At 49.1% G+C, this 17,448-nt stretch overlaps 1 protein-coding gene across 1 annotated transcript in view; it reads left to right on the top strand.

Annotated features, from left to right (window-relative positions):
* Positions 1 to 10,897, top strand: part of LOC132585257 (signal transducer and activator of transcription 4-like) — a 48,534-nt gene extending 37,637 nt beyond the window's left edge. The window contains exons 16-19 of the mRNA XM_060257060.1: positions 354 to 545; positions 3,436 to 3,502; positions 5,441 to 5,549; positions 10,865 to 10,897. Of these exons, the coding sequence (XP_060113043.1) occupies positions 354 to 545; positions 3,436 to 3,502; positions 5,441 to 5,549; positions 10,865 to 10,897 (401 nt within the window). The remainder of the gene's footprint in view (positions 1 to 353; positions 546 to 3,435; positions 3,503 to 5,440; positions 5,550 to 10,864) is intronic.
* Positions 10,898 to 17,448: the final 6,551 nt, after the last annotated feature.

The raw sequence follows: 17,448 nt of genomic DNA, 5'->3' as shown, positions 1-17,448 counted from the left end.
TGCTAGTAGGCAGGGGTGGAATTCTAGCAAGAGCTCCTTTGCATATTAGGACACACACCCCCTGATGTAGCCAATCCTCCAAGAGCTTGCAGGGCTCTTAGAACAGGGCCTATTGTAAGCTCCAGGAGGACTGGCTACATCAGGGAGCGTGGCCTAATATGCAGAGGAGCTCCTGCTAGAAAAAGTGCCCTGGTTGTCACTCAAATTTTATTTTTCCTTTCCCTGACCAACATTTGTCGATTTCCCTGACCACCATTCAGACATAACCACAAGTTAAAAAACAAATAGGTTGTGTTGCATTAATGCAAGAAAAAGAGCTCTGGTGGCAAACCTGAACTTTGTTGTCTCCGCAGGAGAAGAGATCTACCATTCTGTTGAGCCGTATAACAAGGGCCGTTTAACCGCCTTGCCGTTTGCCGACATTTTGCGAGATTACAAAGTGATCGTGGCCGATAACGTTCCGGAAAACCCCCTGAAATACCTTTATCCAGATATCCCCAAAGATAAAGCCTTTGGGAAACACTACAGCTCCCAGCCAAATGAAGGTAGAGTATGGGCTCAGCTGTCTTATTCGTATTAACAGCTGGCCTCAGATTCAGCAGGAGCTTCCAGGAGCGCAGTTCCTGAACCTTCCTGAGGGTTCCCTCTCTTCCTCCCCACCTTCCTTGTCCATTGAATAGTAGGTGCAGCTGCATGACAATTCCTGGATTAGGAGAGCAGGCAGCCAGCCAGCCCCCAGGGGCTTTGCCGCACCCCCAGCAGCCCTCATTAACCCCTGGAGAAGCCCACACCACTCTTTCCCAACTTCTTACGTGATTTTGGGCGGCGGGTGGCTTGCTGGCCTTTTGACTGGGAGGGGGGCGGCCAAGGAGAGCCCCAGGTGATCGAGGCCCACTTGGGTTGGCTGGATCTCTAGCCAACCCAAGCAGGCCTCGCTTGCCCGGGGCTCTCCTTTCTTGCATCAGATTGCTTTTGGCTGGGGGGGGCATACCCTAATGAGTTACGCTAATGAGCTCCACCACCTATTTTTCTACAAAATGACCCCTGATTAGCAGTATTCCTCACTCCTCACGGTTCTAAACAAAACTGGGAAATGTGAAAGCCACACACGGATTCATCCCGTATATGACATCGCTGTGCCGAAATTACATTATACTCAAAAAAAAGAAGAAAAAACATGGCTTCTCTTACATTTTCACATTTTGATGTACAGTCCTACCGCATGTAGAATAGTAGCCTAGGTTGATGGACATATATTTCCATACGCCCAGGGCAGATTGAGAGGGCAAAACAACCCCAGAAAGGGCGCTAAGGTTTTTGGTGCCCTAGGCAAGCTGCCCACTAGCGCACCCCCTTGCAAAATTAAAAAAACAGAGAATTGTAGGAGAAATGAAGACACTTGAAACTATTTACATTTTTAATTTACAGTTTTCTATTTTAAATTTTAATTTAAAAAAAATTTGTGAGATTAAGCAATAAAAATTGTGAGAACGCTCGATCTTTTTACGCTGGAGGTGCCAGGGACAAGACCTTCACATGCCCGTTTCTGCTTGACCCTTTTAGTTGGAGGCAGCGTTCCCTCTTAAGCTGAGTTAGTGTGAGTTAGCTCCCAGTTTTTTCGCCTCCAGCTCACACGTTTTTGTCTCTCCTCAGGACAAAAATGGCCCTTAGAGCAAACTAATGGATGCTGCAGCTCACAACTTTAACGCCAGGAGCTCACAAAGTAGAATTCTTGCTCACGACTCCACAGCTTAGAGGGAACATTGGTTGGAGGTGCCAGGGACGAGACCTTACGCATGCGAGAAAGATGCTCTGCCACTGAGCTAGGGCTCCCACCCCATGGCTCTGTTCAAGGAGAGTTGGAAAGATGAGCGGCCACATACAAGTTCAACAAGAGCAAATTTTTTTTTTTTGGTTTTAAACAATTTTATTAATAACATATGGTAACAATGTCTGTTTATATCATTACTATCCCTAACCCATATGATATTTTCTAATCCCCCCTCCCTCCGTTACTAGACTCCCACCAAAATTATATACTTGAGTTCACTTATAAAGGTACCCTTAACCAATCAAAATTCAATTTCTCCCTTTTCTCATAGTCATAATTTGTCTTTGCTGGGTAGGATTGCTGCAATCAAGATGAATATTTTGCCAAGAATAATGTATTTGTTCCAAACTATTCAGATTGTGAAAGATAGCAAACAATTCAATAAATGGCAAAGGAAGATCTCCGATTTTGTATGGGCTGGGAAGAAACCAAGGATTAAGATGAAAATTTTAACAGATGCAAAGGAGAGGGGAGGTTTTCAACTTCCAGACTTAAGACTGTACCATGATGCAGTTTGTTTGACATGGATAAAGGATTGGATAATGCTGTTAAACAGGAGCCAATTTTTAGAAACTGGAATTGACTCGTCTTTAGTTTTTATAATTGTTTAATCGATCCCTGCTGGGATCCCAGGAGCACAATGTGCAGGCTCCATCCGCTTTTGTCTGGGCAGCATCTGTGCTCCGTGGAGCCTCTTTTCCATTGGGAAAGGCAGGCTCCAAGGAGCACACTCGCTGTGCGTGGGGAGAGGGGGCACCTAGCGGCAACCCTAGGCCAGGTGGCACCCTAGGCGGCCACCTACTTGACCTACTCCCGCACTCCGGCCTTGGGAGGAAGGAAGGAGGATTCATAGTTAAAGCTTTACTTGCATCCTCTTCCTGCAAAGCAGTAGCCACTGGCTTCTGCTGACCTGCAGGGACCTATGGCAGTGGATACTCCTGAGAGCCCCACACCTGTGGAGAGCTGTTTTGGCTCACCTCCTTTGCAACAGGAGCTGCCAGTTCCTGGTGAGTCCCACTCACCTTGAGCAAGTGGCCCCCGGGACATTTTCTGGTGGCCCCTATGGTCAATCCATCCTTGTCTGCATGTATCTATCCAAGAGAAAAGAAAAGGTCGTCCCCTGTGCAAGCCCCAGTCGTTTCCGACTCTGGGGTGACGTCGCTTTCACGATGTTTTCAGGGCAGACTTTTTACGGGCTGGTTTGCCATTGCCTTCCTCAGTCATCTACACTTCCCCCCCCCCTCCCCAGCAAGCTGGGGACTCATTTGTCCGACCTCGGAAGGATGGAAGGCTGAGTCAACCTGGAGCTGGCTACTGAACCCAGCTCCCGCCGGGATCGAACGCAGGTTTTATTTATTCGAGATTTATTCGAGATTTATTTATTCGAGATTTATATCCCGCCCTTCCCACGAATGGCTCAGGGCGGCTCAGGTTGTGAGCAGAGAGCTTGGACTGCAGTACTGCAGCTTTACCACTCTGCGCCATGGTGCTCGTAATCTAGCCAAGAAGCAGCCCAGTAAAAGCTGAAAACCAAAGCATCTCCAGAAGCAGAGATGCATTCCCTACAGTTTATTTACCAATTTATTTTACTGCGTTTCTTTTAGTGTTAAGACCTACAGAAGGAGGAGATAAAGGTTACGTCCCCTCCGTATTTATCCCAGTCTCCAAAATGTAAGTACCAGTTATTTTAATGAGTCTTCCCCAGGCCTCCTCGCTTTAGAAATCTTGGAGACCAGCCCAATCGGAACGTTGTTCTCATCTGAGAAGTTAAGTTCCTTGAGCTGTGTTTTTTTCAGTTTTCATTCCTAGTACTTGGACAACTGATCATAAATCACAGCCAAAGGCCAGACTCTCCAGATTTATTACACAGTTCCCTGTGGGACAGACTTATCCATTTCAGGAAGGGGCATTGTCGAAGGCCTCAACCTCTATGGCCTCTTCTGGTGTTCTTATGAAGGCCTCGACCTCTATGCCCTGTTGTTGACCATCCAGAGGAACTGACTGGCCACTGCGTGAGACAGGATGCTGGACTAGATGGACCACTGGCCTGATTCAGCAAGGTTCTTCTGGTGTTCTTAGGAAGGCCTCGGCCTCTGTGCCCTGTTGTTGGCCTCCAGAGGAACTGCTTGGCCACTGTGTGAGACAGGATGCTGGACTAGATGGACCACTGGTCTGATCCAGCAGGGCTCTTCTGATGTTCTTAGGAAGGCCTTGGCCTCTCTGCTCTGTTGTTGGCTGTTCAGAGGAACTTATTGGCCAATTTATATTTATATCCCGCCCCACTTGCGGAGAGGGCAGGATATAAATATAAAATAAATAAGTATACTAAGGATGATGGGCTAGATGGACCACTGGTCTGATCCAGCAGGGCTCTTCTGATGTTCATAGGAAGGCCTCAGCCTCTCTGCCGTTTCGTTGGCTCTCCAGGAGAACTGGTTGTCCGCTGTGTGAGACAGGATGCTGGACTAGACGGACCACTGGTCTGATCCAGCAGGGCTCTTCTGATGTTCATAGGAAGGCCTCGGCCTCTGTACCCTGTTGTTGGCCTCCAGGGGAACTGCTTGGTCACTGTGTGAGACAGGATGCTGGACTAGATGGACCACTGGTCTGATCCAGCAGGGCTCTTCTGATGTTCTTAGGAAGGCCTCGGCGTCTGTGCCCTGTCGTTGGCTGTCCAGAGGAACTGGTTGGCCACTGTGTCATCAACAAACAATAGGAACCACATAGAGCACATTCAGTCAATGAAAAACAAAGAATTATTCAAGTCAAAGTTTCTGTTTCTTTATATCATATAATCTGTGCACAGCCTAAAAATACCTATAGGGAACAGACTCATTGCTGGTCCCAATACAACTTTCACAATGATACAAAGTTGATGTAAGGTGTATTGATGAGTATCAGCTGCAAACCTACTTGGAGTCTGGATTTAAAGGAAACATCCCTCTATATTCAGTAATTCATAAAAAGAAGAAGTAAATTCTAAAGACCAGTTGAACATATGAACATATGAAGCTGCCTTCTACTGAATCAGACCCTCGGTCCATCAAAGTCAGTATTGACTTCTCAGACTGGCAGCGGCTCTCCAGGGTCTCAAGCTGAGGTTTTTCACACCTATTTGCCTGGACCCTTTTAGTTGGAGATGCCAGGGATTGAACCTGGGACCGCCTGCTTACCAAGCAGATGCTCTACCACTGAGCCACCGTCCCTCCCCTGGTTAAGTCCTTGAGGTGCATATATACAATGCACCTCTTTGCACAAGAACACTTTGCAGTCATCCAAACGAACGAATGGGTGCGGCTCATGTTTTTCAAGCACCCATTTGTTAGTTTGGATGTCTGCAAAGCGCTATGGGATATATACGGGGGGGGGGGGGGTTTGGAGCAGGAGCTCCTTTGCATATTAGGCCCCAGCCCCTGATGTAGCCCTTCCTCCAAGAGCTTACAGGCTTGTAAACTCTTGGAGGACTGGCTCCATCAGGGGTGTGCGGCCTAACATGCAAAGAACCTCCTGCTAGAATTCCACCCCTGCATACGTTAAATGACAGCTAATTTTCCATCTTGTGCAACTTATGAAAAATGTCATTTTTCATTTTGTGTACGTTTCTTGAAGCCTGAGTGATTCCACAGACCCGCCTTCTCCCTCCGACCTCCTCCCCATGTCTCCAAGCGTCTATGCCGTTTTGCGAGAACACCTGAGTCCCACCGTGATGGAAACAGCGGTACGTGGGAAGGTTTTTTTACTCCCCCATTTCTTAGTTTACTTCATTTTTACGCCACCTTTCTCCCCAAGGGGAACCCAGTGCAGCTGACGTTGTTCGTCTCTGTTTTATCCTCACAACAACCCTGTGAAGTGGGTGAGCCTGGGAGAGGGAGAGAACTGGCCTAAATTCCCCCAAAAGATTTCAAGGCAGAGCAGAGATTTGAACTCAGGTCTCCTAGATCCTGTGCTCCAACTACTACACCATGCTGGTACTTTTTTTCTTCAGCGAATGAAAGGATGGTGCATAAAGTAGAACCAGACACACCGTATAGTTCTTATAGGAATAAAGAGTTTTCAAATTAGGTTAGATAGATTATTTATTTATTTAGTGGACTTATATCCCGCCCTTCTCACCGAAGTGTCTCAGGGCGGCTCACAACACAATAATTCACATAATTCAGTTTAAAACATTTACAAGTACAGTTAAAACCACAATTGATAAAACAAGATAAAATAAAACCAGCGGTCTATAAAAGCATTTTGTTCCATCCAAGATGTTCTCCTCTTCAGTTAGGTGTTGTAGGCCTGCCGGAAGAGGGCTGTCTTAGATCCATGGAAGAGAGGTCTATTAGCGACTGCTCACTATGTGGACTGAGAGGAATCACCTGAGGCACTAATCCTCTGAATCCCAGAGCCAGGAGGCAACATCAGGGGAAGGCCTCAGCCTCTATGCCTTGTTTTTGGCGCTTCAGAGGAACTGGTTGGCCACTGTGTGAGACAGGAGGCTGGACTGGATGGACCCCCACTGGTCTGATCCAGCAGGGCTCTCTGATGTTCTTCTCAGGGAAAGGCCTCAGCTTCTCTGCCCTGTTGTTGGCCCTCCAGAGGAACTCGTTGGCCACTGTGTGAGACAGGAGGCTGGACTGGATGGACCCTCACTGGTCTGATCCAGCAGGGCTCTTCTGATGTTCTTCTCAGGGAAAGGCCTTGGCCTCTCTGCCCTGTTGCTGGCCCTCCAGAGGAACTGGTTGGCTATTGTGTGAGGAAGGAGGCTGGACTAGATGGACCACTGGCCTGATTCAGCAGGGCTCTTCTGATGTTCTTGGAAGGCCTCAGCCTCTGTGCCCTGTTGTTGGCCCTTCAGAGGAACTGGTTGGTCACTGTGTGAGACAGAGGGCTGGACAAGATGGAACCTCACTGGTCTGATCCAGCAGGGCTCTTCTGATGTTCTTAGGAAGGCCTCAGCCTCTCTGCCCTGTTGTTGGCCCTCCAGAGGAACTGGTTGGCCACTGTGTGAGGCAGGATGCTGGACTAGATGGACCCTCACTGGTCTGATCCAGCAGGGCTCTTCTGATGTTCTTATATACAGTGCCATACAAATCAGAGTTACACCCTGCTAAGCACATTGACTTCAACGGACTTAGAAGGGTGTAACTCCTCTGCTCATGATGGGATTGTCAGTGATGTATGAAGCAAGACCTTCGCCTCTATTGGAAAGTGGTCTAAGAAGGACACAGAGCTTTCCAACCCTGCCCAGCTAGTTCCTGGTGTTGTTTTGGCCCCCATGAGGATGCGATTCATAAGACGCTCAAGGACTTCCTTGACAGATGAGGGACAGCACTTCCCTTACTAAGTTTAGCTGCTGCAGTACAAGTAAGGAGAAATTACTACTGTGAAACGGTTTACTCTGCCTGTCCGTGAACTGCTGAATCCCCAAATGGTACTCTTGGAGCTGCTCTGGAAGGTCCCTAGGGTTGGCAGCCTCCAGGTGGGGCCTGGAGAATCTCCCGCTTTTGCGACTAACCATCTACAGCTGGCTGAGATCAGCTCCCCTGGAGAAAATGGCTGCGTTGGAGGGTGGAGTCTAGGGAATTGTCCCCTGCTGAGGCCCCTCCTCTCCCCAAACCTCACCCTCTCCTGGCTCCGCCCCCCCCCCCCAAGTCTCCAGGAATTTTCCACCCCAGACCTGGCAACCTGACCTGGGAATCTCCTGGAATTACTCCTCCTCTCCAGACTACAGAGATCAGTCTGCCTGGAGAAAATGGCTGCTTGGAAGGGTGGACTCTGTAGCACTGTACCCTGCTGAAGCCCCTCCCCTCCCCAAACCCCACCCTCTCCTGGATGTGAGGGTGATCTGGCTGCGACATCTGTCACCCCATTGGTCGCCAGGGTTGATTCGGCTGATCTGGCTGGCTAGGCGGGTGTCCCCTACCTCCCTCACCGCTCCATGTGCGTCCCTCCCGAAGCTGCGCGCTCGGTGGAAGAGGACGACCATCCCAGATAGAAGGAGTGTACCGTTCTTCGGTCAAGGGTATACGATAGCTGCGCTCCCCTGCTAGAACCTCCAAACAAGCTCAAGATCTCCTGCTTTCACAGCTGTTCTCCAGCTGGCACAGATCAGCTCCCCTGGAGAAAACAGCTGCTCCGAAGGGTGGATTGTACGGCACTGTGCCAAGCTGAGGCCCAGGGGTGGAATTCTATCAGGAGCTCCTTTGCATATTAGGCCACACCCCCTGATGTAGCCAAGCCTCCAAGAGCTTACAGGGCCCTTTTTTATACGCTCTTGGAGGATTGGCTACATCAGGGGTGTGTGGCCTAATATGCAAAGGAGCCCCTGCTAGAATTCCACCCCTGCTGAGGCCTCTCCCCTCCTGAAACCCCGCCCTCTCCTGGCTCCACCCCCAAAGTCTCCAGGTATTTTCCAAACAGACCTGGCAATCCTAAAGGGCCCCATCCCTCCCTACACACACACACACACACACACACATGCTTAGTTATGTTTCTACTTTGCAGTTCCAGAAATTGCACATCTGATTCCCAAGGCTGCTTCCAGGTGGAGATCCCCTCTTCCCCCCACACACACACCAGGGCTGGCCCTGGCACTAGGCAAACTAGGCAACTGCCTAGGAAGCCAACCTTCTCGGGGTGCTGAATTGGGCACCCCCCCATGTGACTCCGTGACATTTTCAGTTCTGGGGAAGGGGGACCCAGAAGCTTGCCTTGCCTAGGGTGCCAGACAGACTAGGGCACGGGTGTCGAACTCATTTGTTATGAGGGCCGGATCTGACATAAATGAGACCTTGTCGGGTCGGGCCATGTCGGGTGGATGATGGTGATATTGATGATGATGATGATGATGATATTGGATTTATATCCCGCCCTCCACTCCAAAGAGTCTCAGAGCAGCTCACAATCTCCTATATCTTCTCCCCCCACAACAGACACCCTGTGAGGTGGGTGGGGCTGGAGAGGGCTCTCACAGCAGCTGCCCTTTCAAGGACAACCTCTGCCAGAGCTGTGGCTGACCCAAGGCCATTCCGGCAGCTGCAAGTGGAGGAGTGGGGAATCAAACCTGGTTCTCCCAGATAAGAGTCCGCACACTTAACCACTACACCAAACTGGCTCTCCTGAATATTGGATTTATACCCCTCCCTTCTCCCTGAATCAGAGTCTCAGAGCGGCTTACAATCTCCTATATCTTCTCCCCCCACAACAGACACCCTGTGAGGTGAGTGGGACTGAGAGGGCTCTCATAGAAGCTGCCCTTTCAAGGGCAACCTCTACCAGAGCTATGGCTGACCCAAGGCCATTCCAGGAGCTGCAAGTGGAGGAGTGGGGAATCAAACCCGGTTCTCCCAGATAAGAGTCCACGCACTTAACCACTACACCAAACTGGGTTGGGCCTGGTTATATCGGGCCAGGCCATATGTGTACCTGTTTAAGATTAGGTAGTGGAGATAAGAGCCCCATGGCGCAGAGTGGTTAAGCTGCAGTACTGCAGTCGGAGCCCTCTGCTCACGACCTGAGTTTGATCCCGGCGGAAGCTGGTTCAGGTTGCCGGCTCCAGGTTGACTCAGACTTCCATCCTTCCAAGGTGGGAAAAATGAGTCCCCAGCTTGCTGGGGGGAAAGTGTAGGTGACTGGGGAAGGCAATAGCAAACCACCCCGTAAAAAGTCAGCCGTGAAAACAACATCACCCCAGAGTCGAAAACGACTGGTGTTTGCACAGGGGACTACCTTACCTTAGCAGAGATATACATTTTATAAAGAACACAGACAAACAAATATTTTTTTTAAAAAAAAAACTTAAAACATTCTTAAAACGTTAGTTCAGATTGGTCTTAAAGATGCTTGCTTTTTATTTCCTGGGCAAAGGAACCTCTGGCTCTTTCCTTCCTTCCTCAGGGGACTGGGGGAGGGAGGAGCCTCAGCCAATAGAAGGAAGAGCGGCTTGGTTCAGTAGCTGTGGTGTGCAATTGAGAGAGCCTGGCAAAGCAAGCTCTGCCTCCCCCCCTTCCTCCCCAAGGGAGGAGCCTCAGCCAATGGACAAAATAGAGGTTTTGTCCTGTGCGATTGAGGAAGCCTTGCAAAGCAAGCTGTGATGCAGAAGGAAGCAAGAGAGAGGGAGAAGGAAGCAGACGACAGCCAGTTACTTGAGGTCCTGATAGGAGCCCTTTGGGGGCCTGATTCAGTCCCCAAACTGCATGTTTGACACCTTGGCCCCCTATGTACAGCAGTTCCCGCCCCCCAGTAAAGGGAATTGTTCTGTCTCAAATTAGGTCAGCCCTTAACTAGATTAGAGCGGCCCTGTAGTGTATCAGTAAATAATATGCGACCGGGCGCAGGGGCAACTGGGCCGTCCCAGAAGCCCCAGCGCAGGGCGCGAATTCCCCGCCAATCAATAGCTGTGGCGGGAAGTTCAACGGGTCAGGATTGGCCTGACCAGCCCCGTAGGCTGTACCGGGGATTGTATATAAGTGGGACCCGGCCCGCGTGTTCTCCCATCTTGCAACGTGCTCCTAATAAACAATGTTGCCCTACTCTCGTCTCCGCTTCGAGTACGTTACAGGCCCCATGGCGCAGAGTGGTAAAGCAGCAGTCCTGCAGTACTGTGCTCTGAACTCTCTGCTCACGACCTGAGTTCGATTCCGGCGGAAGCTGGATTCAGGTAGCCGGCCCAGGGTTGACTCAGCCTTCCATCCTTCCGAGGTCGGTCAAAGGAGTGCCCAGCTTGCGGGGGGGGGGGGGGGAGTGTAGAGGACTGGGGAAGGCAATGGCAAACCACCCCGTCAAAAGTCTGCCATGAAAACGTTGTGAAAGCAACGTCACCCCAGAGTTGGAAACGACTGGTGCTTGCACAGGGGACCTTTCCTTTCCTAACTAGATGAGTGGGGGGACATCAGCTCTAGCGTCTGCTTTTAGTTTCCACAGCGATTTTTGTGCTTTTGGCATTTTCTTTACTTTCAGCAACCTTTTTTGCATTGTTTGGGGGAGGGGGGCAGAGAGAACTTCAGTGGGTTTCTGAGAACTGACGTGTTCTTTCTTTTCCTTTAGCTGAGTTCTCCGTATTCAGAATCAGCAGACTGAAGTTCGGACTGTGAAAGTGCTACAGAGAAGAGGGTCTGTGTTTTTAAAAGCAGCATTCTAAGAAAACCTCATTCATCTTGTAAAGTCCTGTTTCCTGGAGACAAATGCATGACTTTCTTCTTTGTCCTTTCATAAATAGTTCAAGTTGATATTTAGACACCAAGGAGATATCAGTAGATTTCAGATCTTGGTAAACGAAACCGCAGGGAATAAAAGATAAGGAAATGAATGTGCTGCAAACAAATCCGTTCCAGCAGAACTTACAGACTGAACCTTTCACTCCCAGCAATCTGAAAATTTAACAGAGAATCCAAAGAGTGAAGGTATGGTAGTAAATAATTCCCCCCCCCCCCTGAAATTCAGTGTGCTTTCAGGGAATCTAATATATATGCATCAACAAATCAGTTCAGTTTTTTGCTAAGTCTTTATTACTTTGATGCTTTAATACTTTTGCAAGAAATCGTCATTTGCAAGTTTTATTTCTCAACATAGTAAAGCCCTTAGTAAAATGGGCATCTGCGAAAATTATGTTTTTTTGTTTCATTGTGAGAACAGCTATTGATGCCTGAAAACTACAAATCCCATAATGCATTGTGACTGTAAGCAAAACATGTTTTTGTGACAACACAGTATGCCAAGAGTCTCCAACATGGTGTCTGTGGGCAGTTCAGCACCTGCTGATGCCTTTCCTGGTGCAGACTAGGGGTGGAATTCTAGCAGGAGCTCCTTTGCATATTAGGCCACACACCCCTGATGTAGCCAATCCTCTAAGACCTTACAAAAAAGAGCCTTGTCAGCCCTCGGAGGATTGGTACATCAGGGGTGTGTGGCCTAATATGCAAAGGAGCTCCTGCTAGAATTCCACTTCTTACAAGGCTTTTTTGTAAGCTCTTGGAGGATTGGCTACATCAGAGGTGTGTGGCCTAATATGCAAAGGAGCTCCTGCTAGAATTCCATGCCTGGTGCAGACTAAGTGTTTTTAGAAAACGGCCAAATGGGGCTTTTCCCAACAAGGCTTCTAATTGGCCTTTGGAGATTTGACTGGCTGTGCGATTTTATTTTTAACACTGCTTTGGCGTAGCTGCCACCACAGCACAAGGATCGTCACTGCTTGACTGAAAACATCTTGTGGCAGCCATTTTGTGGCTGGCTCTGCCTCCTGCAGCCGCCATCTTGTGGCTGGTTCTGCCTCCTGCGGCCGCCATTTTGTGGCTGGCTCTGCCTCCTGCAGCCCCCATTTTGTGGCTAGTTCTGCCTCCTGCGGCTGCCATTTTGTGGCATGCCCAGCACGCTGTGCCAGAATTCTAGAGGTGCCTTCAGACTCAAAAGGATTGGGGACCCTTGCCCGATGCCTTAAACATATAAATAGTACTTGAGAATGAGCTCACACATCTAGAGCAAGCTGGAATTCAGATTAGTGATTAGACTCTCTAGTTACTCAGAAACTCACTGCTCAGGGCCAGGGGCGTTCCTGCAAAGTGTTGGCAAGTTTGTAATGTCTGAAAAGTTGTTGTATGGAACATTTATTTTTGAATAAAAGACACTTCGACCAACTGGTATGTTTCTGTAGTCTTAATTATAGGCAACGGCAGGGCCTTTATTGTAGAAGAAGCCCAGCGGTGACTCATTTGCATATTAGGCCACATCCCCTGGTGCCAAGCCAGCTGGAACTGCCTTCCTGTGTGTTCCTGGGGAGGGAAATGTCTGCTGGGCACTCATTTGTTCCTATGGAAACCAATTCCTATAGGAAATAATTGAGAATTGATCTGCTGGTATCTGGGGCTCGGTAGGGGGGCTGGTTTTTGAGGCAGAGGCACCAAATTGGCAGCATAGGATCCAGTGCCTCTCCTCAAAAGACCCTCCAAGTTTCAAAAAGATTGGACCGAGGGGTCCAATTCTATGAGCCCCCAAAGAAGGTGCCCCTATCCATTATTTCCAAGGGAGGGAAGGCATTTAAAAGGTGTGCGGTCCCTTGAAATGTAATGGCCAGAACTCCCTTTGGAGTTCAACGATGCTTGCCACCGCCTTTCTCCTGGCTCCACCCCCCAAGGTCCCCAGATATTTCTTGAATTGGACTTGGCAACCCTAGAGGTGCGTATTTGTATGCATGTGTTGCCCAGAGCCTGAAGTCCAGTGCCCGGAGCGTCTTCAGCTCTCGTAGCTGACCTCTAAGGAGAAATGATAGCCGAGTCTTTAGGTGGACAATTGGGGCACCTAGGTTTTTGTAGATCCAGGTGGGCAGCCGTGTTGGCCTGAAGAAGTAGAACAAATGTTGAGTCCAGCAGCACCTTGAAGACCAATGTAGTCTATTTAGGAGACGAGCTTCCGTGTGCGTGCTCTCTGTCTTGTTCCATTCTAACTTTTTATTTTTACTAACAAGGAAGGAAAGGTCCCCTGTGCAAGCACCAGTCGTTTCTGACGCTGGGGTGACATTGCTTTCACAACATTTTATGGGGTGGTTTGCCATTGCCTTCCCCAGTCTTTTACGCTTTCCCCCCAGCAAGCTGGGTCCTCATTTTACCGACCTTGGAAGGATGGAAGGCTGAGTCAACCTTGGGCCGACTACCTGAACCAGCTTTCGCTGGGCTGGAACTCAGGTCATGAGCAGAGTTCATATCACAGTACTGCTGCTTTATCACTCAGCGCCACGGGGCCGCTTTACCAACAAACCAACTTATATATACCTTACTACGTTACATATAAGAGCCCCGTGGTGCAGAGTGTTAAAGCTGCAGTCCTAAGCTCTGCTCACAACCTGAGTTTGATCCCAGCGGAAGTTGGGTTTTCAGGTAGCCGGCTCGAGGTTGACTCAGCCTTCCATCTTTCCGAGGTCAGTCAAAGTAGCACCCAGCTTGCTGGGGGGAAAGTGTAGATGACTGGGGAAGGCAATGGCAAACCACCCCATAAAAACTCTGCCGTGAAAACACTGTGAAAGCAACGTCACCCCAGAGTCGGAAATGACTGGTGCTTGCACAGGGGACTACCTTTACCTTTTTACATTACATACAAACAACCATATTTCATGAACCAAAAACATGAGCATGGATTAAAAAACAGACCATCACTCATGACCAACTATCTCGTCTATTATGACTACACTTTTTCTATCACTGTCGAACAGAACTTTTATTGAATAGAAATTGCTTCTCTCTCTCTCTAAATTTTCCCTTTTTAAATCTATATTCTAACCTTTTTCTCTTGCTTCATATCTAATTTCATCCGTACAAACATACCTCATTCTGACTGTTAGGCAAATAAGACGTTCATTTTGCAATGGCTGCACACTCGGTTAATTTGTTTTTTCTGCCTGCCAATTCTGGACATTTTCCATCTTTCCTTTCCACATAGACGCAAATGCCACTCTTGCTGCTCTTTCTCTGCTCTCTCTCTGTGGAGAGCCAGTTTGGTGTAGTGGTTAAGTGTGCGGACTCTTATCTGGGAGAACCGGGTTTGATTCCCCACTCCTCCACTTGCACATGCTGGAATGGCCTTGGGTCAGCCATAGCTCTGGCAGAGGTTATCCTTGAAAGGGCAGCTGCTGTAAGAGCCCTCTCCAGCCCCACCCACCTCACAGGGTGTCTGTTGCGGGGGAGGAAGGTAAAGGAGATTGTGAGCCGCTCTGAGACTCTTTGGAGTGGAAGGTGGGATATAAATCCAGTATCTTCTTCTTTTATCAATCTGACATTTATCCCATTCTTCCATAAAGGAGTTCCGAGGCCTGTCTTTAATTTTCCCTCCTGTATTTTGCTCCGGGGAAGTAAGTTAGGCTGAGAACTAGTGGTTGCCCCAAGATCACCTAGTGAACGTCCTGTCTGAATGATTAGAATCCAGGCTTTCAGAATCCAATTTAATCACATTCCCACCCCCACAGAGCTCTCTAGGGAAGGGGTGTCAAACATCTGTCCTCGTGTCACGTTCTGAGGGTGCAGGCAGGCAGGAGTCCGAAGCCAGTCCAAGGTCAGAGTCCAGGAAGTCAAGCAAGAGCCAAGTCACCAATGCAGAATCAAAAAACGGAATCAGAAGTCGGTGTCCAAAAGCCAAAAGGTCAGGGTGCCAAGGAAATCAAGCAGGTCAGGATCAGGAAGGAGCGTGGATGCAAGCCAGAGAATAGACTTGTTTCTTCCACAAGGTTACCAGGTCCTGGGTGGGAGCTATATAGGAGTCTCAATCAGCCTGCTCCCTGGGTGGCAGCGACTCTGCTAAAACTCAGGGCTGAGAGATCTGAAGCCTCGGCGTGCCTCATGTCTTCGCTCTGAAAGTTCGTCCCGGAGCCTGCTTCGAACTCTTGAGATGGGAGGAGGAGAGCTTGGAGGGGACTGATTGTCAACAGCTGACACTGGTGCCTGGAGAGTGATTGATGGGCCAGCTGCTGTTTGTTCAGCTGAGGAACTGGCTGGCAACTCTTCCAGGTCTGTTAACCCTTCCAGCTCCCCCTCATCAGGGCTCATGACACCTGGGGGCCGAATGAGGCCCCCGGAGGGCTCCTATCAGGCCCTCGAGCAACTGGCTGTCATCTGCTTCCTTCTCCCTCTCTCTTGCTTCCTTCCGTGTAACAGCCTGCATTGCAAGGCTTGTTCAATCACGCAGGAGCCACAGAGCAAAACCTCTATTTTCTCCATTGGCGGAGGCTCCTCGCTTGGGAAGGAAGGGGAGGGAGGAAGAGCTTGCTTTGCCAGGCTATCACAATTGCACCGCAGAGCTACTGAGCCAAGCCTCTCTTCCTTCTATTGGCTGAGGCTCCCCTACACCTGATCCCTTGGGGAAGGCAGGAAAGAGCTTCCTTTGCCCAGTTCCCAGGATCCCATGGGAGAGATACAAAGAAAGCACCTTTAAGACCAACGAGTGCTAATGTTTTAAGCATGTTTTAATCTTTTTGTTTTAAAAAAAATCTTTAGCTGTGTTTGTCTGTGTTCTTTATAAAGTTTATATCTCTGCTACCTAATCTTAAGTAGGTACACACATGGCTCGGTCCGACAAGGTCTCATTTATGTCAGATCCGGCCCTCATAACAAAGGAGTTCGACACCCCTGCTCTATAGTATGTGGGGACTCCTGCACTTTTCCCAGTGCCTGCCAAGTTGGGTTTTTTTTAAGAAAGTAGGTGGGGCCGAATGGGGCGTCACCCACTCAGACGTTCTCAGGTCATTCACATCACCTTTCCCCTGAGCCTTCTTAACCGGAGGTGCCAGGGACTGAATATAGGGCCTTCTGCATGCCACGCAGATGTTCTGACGCTGAGCCATAAGCTCCCACAGAACATCTGGCACGACTGAAGAATAACAAAAGGTTACCTTAATGTAGTTTTGCTCTTGATACGAAGTGCAGTGCAAACAATACCACTCCTTTCTCTAACCTGCCCCATTTCTTCGTCCTTCGGTTCCATGAAAGCGAAGCACGCAGGCATGTGCCGTCAAGTCACAGTCAACTTAGAATGACCCCAGCAAGGGGTTTTCAAGATGAGGGAGAAGCAGAGGTGGTTGGCCATTGCAACCTTCTGCAGAGTCTTCCTTGGTGGTCCCCCAGTCCAAATACCTACCCTGCTTAGCTTTTGAGATCTGAGAAGGTGAGGTTGTTGTCCATTGCCTTCCCCTGCAGAGACTTCCTTGGTGGTCCCTCATCCAAGGATCTATCCTGTTTAGCTTTCAAGATCAGAGAAGCAGAGGTGGTTTCCCATTGCCTTCCTCTGCAGAGTCTTCCTTGGTGGTCCCTCATCTAACTACCTATCCTGCTAAGCTTCCAAGAACTGAGAAGCAGAGGTGGTTGACCATTGCCTTCCTCTGCAGAGTCCTTCTTGGTGGTCTGCCATCCAAGTATCTATCCTGCTTAGCTTCTGAGATCTGAGAAGCAGAGCTGGTTGGCCGTTGCCTTCCTCTGCAGAGTCGTCCTTGATGGTCTCCCATCCGACCCTGCTTAACTTCCAAGATTGGAGAACCAGAGGTGGTTGGCTACTGCCTTCCTCTGCAGAGCCTTCCTTGGTGGTCTCCCATCCAAGTACCAACCCTGCTTAGCTCCTGAGATCTGATGCGAATGGGCCATGCCACACCATTCCACTCCCGCAAACATAAATGAAGGTTCCTAAAACTATTCTAGCACAGCCGGAACTAAGGACTTGCACAGATTTGAGAATGTTGATGTTTCTCACATAATGTTTATTCAGCCTTTCCTTGGATGAAGGGCAAAGAATGCCAAAATGACTCAGCCTGAGCCGGATTTTGAATCTGGAATTCCCCTATCCAAACACAACATCTTGCTATAACGGCCCACTAGCTACAGCTGAATCTCTTTATGCACAGATACGCATAACCCAATAGCCCTCAGAGACACAAATTGTCTGGACAGATAGATTTTTCTAGTGTACAGTGTCTGCAGAATGGAGAAAAGACCAAGAGTCCAGTAGCAGGTATTTTTGTGTGTCACCGCTCACTTCTTCAGTGTGCTTTCACGCCCTTTAGCAGTCCTTTGCCTCTGGATTTTCCTATGCAAAACGTGAAAATCTACTAGCTTAAGTGTACCGAAAATGCATGCTAGACTCGAATCCAGCTCTTCTGCAGA

The sequence above is a fragment of the Heteronotia binoei genome, chromosome 16 (genome assembly GCF_032191835.1).
Source record: "Heteronotia binoei isolate CCM8104 ecotype False Entrance Well chromosome 16, APGP_CSIRO_Hbin_v1, whole genome shotgun sequence".
NCBI classification, from domain to species: domain Eukaryota; kingdom Metazoa; phylum Chordata; class Lepidosauria; order Squamata; family Gekkonidae; genus Heteronotia; species Heteronotia binoei.
Note: the sequence above shows the minus strand (reverse complement) of the source record. Positions and strands in the feature narration are given on the sequence as shown.